Source organism: Photinus pyralis, unplaced genomic scaffold, assembly GCF_008802855.1.
Source record: "Photinus pyralis isolate 1611_PpyrPB1 unplaced genomic scaffold, Ppyr1.3 Ppyr1.4_LG6, whole genome shotgun sequence".
In the NCBI taxonomy this organism is placed as follows: Eukaryota; Metazoa; Arthropoda; class Insecta; order Coleoptera; family Lampyridae; genus Photinus; species Photinus pyralis.
Genome location: NW_022170663.1, coordinates 1,693,264 through 1,700,028, shown reverse-complemented (window position 1 = coordinate 1,700,028; position 6,765 = coordinate 1,693,264). Strand labels below are relative to the sequence as shown.

The 6,765-nt window shown below is 42.9% G+C and overlaps 2 protein-coding genes across 2 annotated transcripts; one reads left to right on the top strand and one right to left on the bottom strand.

Annotated features, from left to right (window-relative positions):
• Positions 1-375: 375 nt before the first annotated feature.
• LOC116173388 (tyrosine 3-monooxygenase) lies at positions 376-3,501 on the top strand. The gene is made up of 7 exons (XM_031490832.1): positions 376-669; positions 1,063-1,174; positions 1,235-1,309; positions 1,526-2,003; positions 2,056-2,388; positions 2,528-2,654; positions 2,761-3,501. The coding sequence occupies exons 1-7, from the start codon at positions 601-603 to the stop codon at positions 3,163-3,165; spliced, it is 1,599 nt and encodes a 532-aa protein (XP_031346692.1). The 5' UTR covers positions 376-600; the 3' UTR covers positions 3,166-3,501.
• LOC116173387 lies at positions 3,384-6,765 on the bottom strand. The gene is made up of 3 exons (XM_031490831.1): positions 6,639-6,765; positions 4,830-6,588; positions 3,384-3,644 (listed from the first exon to the last, which is right to left on the bottom strand). Exons 1-3 carry the CDS (start codon positions 6,659-6,661, stop codon positions 3,510-3,512), a joined length of 1,917 nt encoding a protein of 638 aa, XP_031346691.1. The 5' UTR covers positions 6,662-6,765; the 3' UTR covers positions 3,384-3,509.

Below are 6,765 nucleotides of genomic sequence, written 5' to 3'. Positions count from 1 at the left end.
ATTTAAAAAATACAATATTGATGATTAAATAATTAGTATGTACAGCAGTAGATAAGAGGTCAAGATTCAAGTTTAATCTAGTTTTAAGCAAGCGCTGCATAATCAAACGGGCACGTGTGAAACGGTTTTACGGTAGGTCATGTTGTGATTCGGAAATTGAAAAGCGCTGGAAAACCGTTACGGTTAGATTCGGCGAACGGCTCCGCGGATGACACACGCAGGTGGATAGGGGTATCCTCGAAAACCTTGGGGATCCCAGCATCCAGTGACCGACCGTGACGCAGGCGTGACGAGTAATTTTCGCAACAATGAAAGGGCTGGCGCACAGCGTGGGGAGCGATGGAGAAGGGGTTTGACTACTTAAAAGTGAAACCCCAGGAGTCCTGACAACCATTGGTTTTGCTTCATCTCGCAAGTGTGTAATTCTTAACCAAGTCGACAGACGGTTATTTTTTCTTGTAATAAATAAATCGTGGTCGAGTTTGAGTAGACACATCGTGTTTTAATTAAAAGCAGTGAAAACCAGCGTGTTTGCAGGCTTTAAAGGCACATTTTCCATCAGCGAGAAAACTACCACTGTTGAAATCACCAATTAACACCATGGCAGCAGTCGCAGCGGCACAGAAAAATCGCGAAATGTTCGCCATCAAGAAATCATACAGCATTGAGGTAAGTCGTCTTCATTTCGTTAATCAAATCGTGTGCATAGTTTTCATTGAAAGCGTGTTGCAAGTGCCAATTTCACAACGGTCTTCGTTTGTAACACTCATTCAATGAAGTTGAAGAAGCGACGCAAGCGAGTTTTTAATTACATATGAAATTGGATTAATGTTGTCTTAAGATATCACGGCCAGTGAACGCGTGTTTAATGTCGATCATATGCAAGAAACCTTGCTCGAGGCAAATTCCGCGAGTTCACTGACAAGCCTCCCTCTTCATGGTCACCTATCCCCTTATTGTCACGAATTAGAGCGCAAATGTATAGAAGTTGAAAACGGCAATTTCCTGAAAGAGATACCACTTCCGCCTGCAGAAGACAATAAAGGATTTTCTCTTTTGTAGAACGGCTACCCTGCGAGGCGGCGTTCCCTCGTCGACGACGCCAGATTCGAAACTTTGGTCGTGAAGCAAACTAAACAAAGCGTATTAGACGAAGCCCGTCTTCGCTCTAATGGTAAGTCTTTTTAATTGGCGATTTTGGTGTTGCACGTTGCATGTTGATGTGTCTTTCTAGATTCGAGTGTCGAACCTGAGGTGCATATTGATGACAAACCTAGAAAAACTGCAGAAACGACCGATGAAAATGCAGGTAAAGTCTGTGCATGTGCATGTAATCCTTGGAATTTTACACGAATTGAAAGTAAAGTGCGCCACTCGAGCGTAATTACATTGAGAGCAAAGTTAGAAGTGGAGCGCATTTACACAAAGAAACCACGTCCGGCTTTTATGTCAAAAGTCAATTTTCACCCTCCATTTACTCCTAATCTCTTATAAAATATGACGGGGATTTTCATTTTTCACACAGATTGTGGACTTACCGAAGAGGAAGTCGTGCTCGGAAATGCAGCCAGCGAAAATCCCGACGCTCAACAAAGGGCAGCGCTTATTCTACGTTTACGCGAAGGGATGAACTCGCTCTCGCGCGTCTTGAAAAGCGTCGAGAAGTATCAGGGAATAGTTTGCCATCTCGAGACGCGCCCGAGTCAAAATGATGGTAACCAGTTGGACGTGCTAATTAAAATCGTAATGGGCCGTCAGAATATGCTTCAGCTGATTAAGAATTTGAGACAGTCGTCTTCGTTGTTGAGCGTTTCGCTTTTGGGCGATGACAACGTATCCGCTAAGAATCCCTGGTTTCCACGACACGCCAGTGACTTGGACAACTGCAATCATCTTATGACCAAATACGAACCTGAACTCGACATGAACCACCCCGGTTTCGCAGATAAGGAGTATCGGGCCCGTCGCAAAGAAATCGCCGAAATCGCTTTCAGCTATAAGTAGTAAGTTTCCGTCAGCTTCACTTGGGGTGGATTTTAACTTAGCGTTTTACAGTGGCGACCCAGTTCCCTTCATTAAGTACACCGAAACCGAAAACAAGACCTGGCAATCCGTCTTTAACACCGTCTTGGAGCTGATGCCCAAGCACGCTTGCATCGAATACCGTCGCGTCTTCAAGATGTTACAGGATGAGAACATCTTCGTACCCGACAGAATTCCGCAGCTGGAGGAAATGTCGTCGTTCCTCCGGCGGCAGACCGGCTTCACCCTGAGACCGGCCGCCGGTCTTTTAACAGCGCGCGATTTTCTCGCCTCCCTCGCTTTCCGCATTTTCCAAAGTACGCAATACGTGCGACACGTCAACTCACCCTACCACACCCCCGAACCGTAAGTATCCATAATGCAATGATCAAAGCGCGCGTAATTCAATAATAAAAGCCATTATATCTCGAGAATCTCTCTCGGGGCGCGCTATTAATTTAACGAAGTTACAACCGGATTTAAAACGATCCTCTTTTTATTGCAGAGATTGCATCCACGAACTGCTTGGACACATGCCGCTTCTCGCCGATCCCAGCTTTGCACAATTCTCACAGGAAATCGGCCTGGCATCGCTCGGCGCTTCGGATCCCGAAATTGAAAAATTATCCACTGTAAGTACTGTGTCATGGTCGCGTCGCAAGTATGCGTGACCGTAAAAGTAAAACGCGGTCGCCATTGCGACATTCTAAGAAACTAGATCTAACTCTTCTAATTCAGGTTTACTGGTTTACTGTCGAATTTGGCCTTTGCAAGGAACAAGGGACGGTTAAGGCGTACGGTGCCGGACTCTTAAGCTCTTACGGCGAGCTTTTGCACGCGTTGAGCGACAAACCCGAGCTGCGAGCCTTCGAACCGGCGTCTACGGCGGTCCAACCCTACCAGGACCAGGAGTACCAGCCCGTCTACTATGTAGCCGAAAGCTTCGAAGATGCCAAAGACAAGTTCAGACGTTGGGTCTCCACAATGTCGAGGCCCTTCGAGGTCCGATTCAACCCCCACACTGGCCGCGTCGAAGTTTTGGATTCCGTCGACAAACTCGAATCGCTTGTCCATCAACTTAACACCGAAATACTCCACCTATCAAACGCGGTGAATAAATTAAAAGCACCGGCGCTTTCCTAGACATCTTCCTTAGGGCGTCGTCGACGGAATGGCTAAGTGACTGGTGCCCTTCCCCCTCGGACGCTTCATCTCATCATTGTATAAAGTCGTCATTATGTAATATATTATTATTGTTATTTTATTTAGTGTAGCGTAGGTAGTATTGCGATCTCTTCTTCTAAAGTATTGATGCACCTCCCCGTATTACCCACAATTTCCAGAAAATGTGCACATAGCTGTATTATTTAACCATCAGGCACATTTTTATTGTGATAATTTATAAGAATTCTTTGCGAGATCATAGTTGTTGTAATATCTGTGTACATAACACGTTAGCAAATAAACAACCTAAACGTTTATTTTCTTTATATAACACTATGGGGCACCAATAAGTGTAGGGGCACCGAGGGAACGTGCGGAAAATTCTCAGGCGGGTCCTTCATGCACTGGCACCTTTGGCGATTGTGACATTCAACTCTTTCTTCCGCCGCCGCGCGCCTCTAAAAAAGAAAAAAAGCTGTCAAGGGTACAAAAAAAGAACTGAACCTTGTACAGTACTTCCTTATTATTTACTCTAATTATATGCAACATTTTTTTATAATTATACTCGTGTATTGATTCGTAAATATTCATTCTTTTCCACATTCGCGCTACTGAAAATTGTAATTAACGCGCATAGATATTAAAACGAGTTGATATAAAAAAGTGAATTAGCACGCATCGAATAATTTTACATGTTGCGATTTAAAAAAATCGCCACCAATTTTCATTGTGCCGACACAAACTGGCACGCGCGACCCAATCTAGAAAGGCGGATGTACCTTGTCTTTTTAATGAATCCCAGCTCCTGCATGTAAGCATACCAAGTCTTAGGTAACAAGAAACTGTTACAAAAAAATTATCCTTAAGACATTCAGAAGGAGCGGTAATCATGTTTTGATAACTCGAAGAAATAATTAACACACAATTTTTACACGTCAATTTACAAAAATACATAAAACAGTGCAAATCAAATGAAAATGCCTGCAGAAGTTCCATGACTTGATTGCAGACAACAAAATGTGCTCTCATGCACTGTTAAATGTATTGGCAAAAACCAGTAAAAAGAAGTGTATTATACGGATTATACCTAAATAAAGCGTGCAGTTTTGAGCACTATTATTTTGCAAAGTGTTTTACTTTTCTTTTTTAACTTCTCACTTCTCCTGCCACGAAAGTGTGTATAGCTATATTTTCTATACTTCCTGCTTTGGGCTCAATATGTCTTAAAACGAAATGTTTAGTACCATTTTGTGAGCTTGAATCGGGATCCAGGATTGATGTTACAACCGAATATTTATTTAATTGTTCCATTTGTTATGAATTGAAAATGGATATTTTCAAGACACGTCAAAATCCAAGAAAAGTTGTTCAGGATGAGAAATTATAATATGAGGAAGATCGATAATCAATTCACATTTATGCAGGTAACAAACTAAACAATTACGTAGGTACTAAACGAAAGAACACAATGACTGAACTGATGTATGTCTGTAGGAAATAATGTCTGTTAGTAAGTATGTGATATATTTGTGTACGTTGGTGTTTATTATCACCGATCGACTGACAGAGGGTGTAAGATGACAGGAATTTTCCAGGAAATTGCAAACAACTTCAATAAATGTCAAAGTACTGAAAATGTTTACCTGGTAGTTACGGCTACTTGCATGCCGAGTAGTCTGGCACATCATGGAACGGGTTACATTAGGACATGTCGACTTCCGTACGCAACGTTTCGCGCTGTTAAAATAGTGAATGCCCAACATCTCTTCCTTACCTCCGCGTTTCAGCAACTCATTCAAATGCGTTATCTTCTGCCTTAAATTGTGGAGGGTCTTCTCGGTCTGCACGATGCTCTTTTCCCACTTTTGCATTTGCGCCTTGCTCCCTTTCTTTCTTACAGTAAGCGTGGAGGCGTCGCTTTGGTACAATACCTGAACCTTCTGTTTTGCTCGCGGCTGTTCTTGCACATAGGAAGAAAGATCGATGTCTGTCCCTGAAACCGCCTTATGCGCCAACGCTAGTGTGGTACGTTTCGAAGTTTTTCGTACAAGTGCTTTTCCACTCCCAGTAGTGCGTTCCTTGCGAACAATTCCAAAAAGTGAGGGATCCGACTGCGCCATCCTCTTAGTTCGAGAGTTTCGTTCCTTCGACGACTTCCCCACACTATGCGGCAATCTTAGGGATTTCTTCTGATCCATTCCGTAATAGACTAGCCGGCTCCTTGATTGAGCCTGGCAGCGACCCAACATCCTCCTTTGATCATCCGTTGGTACATTAGACAAGGACGTATAGCAGCGCACTCGATCCATTAACGAGGGAGATAGGTTCCAAGGGTTCACCTCAATTTTGGATTCTGGTTTTACCTTTTCACTGTCCGACTTCTTGTACTTACACACAACGGTCTCCATGCTTGAAGCAAACTCTACGTGTCCCACCTGCCGGGACTTTTCATCCACATGGTGACTAAACGAACAGCTGCTCTTAATCGAGAAGCTACTTAAAGGTGACTGCTTTATGGCAATCCACACGGTGCTTCCCTTATTAAATACTCCATGAATTTTCTCGATAAAATTGTTCTCAAGGTTTGGTACATCAGTTTGGCTAAACTGTTGAACGTGCTCATGGGTTTCAGTCGATTGCGTTATCAAGTACTTGGGTTTCAAGTCGATTTGTGATGAGAAATCGACTGTTTTACAAACCCCTTCTAGGGTGTTGCTGTAAATTGGAACTTTCGTTTCGAATCCGCGTCGAACTGGTAAATGGGAGAGCGGGGTGGATTTGACAAGTGCTTTTGATTTCTTGGAAGTGGTTTTTATTGCTAATGGTATACAGCTTTTAAATCTTTGCTTTGATTTCTTAATGCGATCCACGTCTTTAGGCACAACGCTATACACGCTGGTTACAGTAGCGAGTGATGTACTTCTTCTGCGTGGGATTTCTTGAGATTCATTTTTGTTGATAGATCCCAAGCTTTGTGATGGTTTGGTGTTTGCAATGTACGGTTCGGGAAGTGATGAGTATACGTTATCTAGAAGTTCGTTTGGCGATGGTGTGTTTTTAACATCCAAGTGTAAGCCGGCTTGCATTCCACGATTGATGAAAATGCCACGACCATATTTCAGCAGGTACCACCTTAGCGCTTTGATCACTCGCGACGGAGCAATTTTTTGCTTGGTCAGTCTACCAATTAGTTCGTCACCTTCAACCGTTGTGGTGTTGCCATCCATTAACAGCGCACATTGTACTTGGATGTCGTTGACAACTTTAGAGCACTCAACGGTTTGCTGAGTTTTGGATTGGTACTCGACATCTAACGTGAATGAAGTACAATGACCAGAAAGCGAGGTCCTGTCTAAACTGAAGGTTGAGGATGTGGTCGAATTAGATTCTTGTGGGGTGGATCTAGAATTGAACTAATGAAGCACTTAGTAAATGTAAGATAAATGTTATACCTTGTTTGGGTTTCCATTTTCATTTAAAATATTTTAATACACTTCATGTTCACTAAAATTTTGATAACTTTAATTGGCGTTAAAAAAAATTGACACTTGACAGCCACTCAAAGTTGCTATGCGATTG

What these genes read in the sequence shown, in the direction of transcription:
- LOC116173388 (XM_031490832.1), top strand. Translation starts at nt 601, where the DNA reads ATGGCAGCAGTCGCAGCGGCACAGAAAAATCGCGAAATGTTCGCCATC. An exon ending in AACGACCGATGAAAATGCAG is followed by an intron (nt 1,310 to 1,525) that starts GTAAAGTCTGTG and finishes TTTTTCACACAG; the next exon opens with ATTGTGGACTTACCGAAGAG. An exon ending in ATCGCTTTCAGCTATAAGTA is followed by an intron (nt 2,004 to 2,055) that starts GTAAGTTTCCGT and finishes AGCGTTTTACAG; the next exon opens with TGGCGACCCAGTTCCCTTCA.
- LOC116173387 (XM_031490831.1), bottom strand. Translation starts at nt 6,661, where the DNA reads ATGAAAATGGAAACCCAAACAAG. An exon ending in AAAATGGAAACCCAAACAAG is followed by an intron (nt 6,589 to 6,638) that starts GTATAACATTTA and finishes GTTCAATTCTAG; the next exon opens with ATCCACCCCACAAGAATCTA. An exon ending in CAAGTAGCCGTAACTACCAG is followed by an intron (nt 3,645 to 4,829) that starts GTAAACATTTTC and finishes TTTCTTTTTTAG; the next exon opens with AGGCGCGCGGCGGCGGAAGA.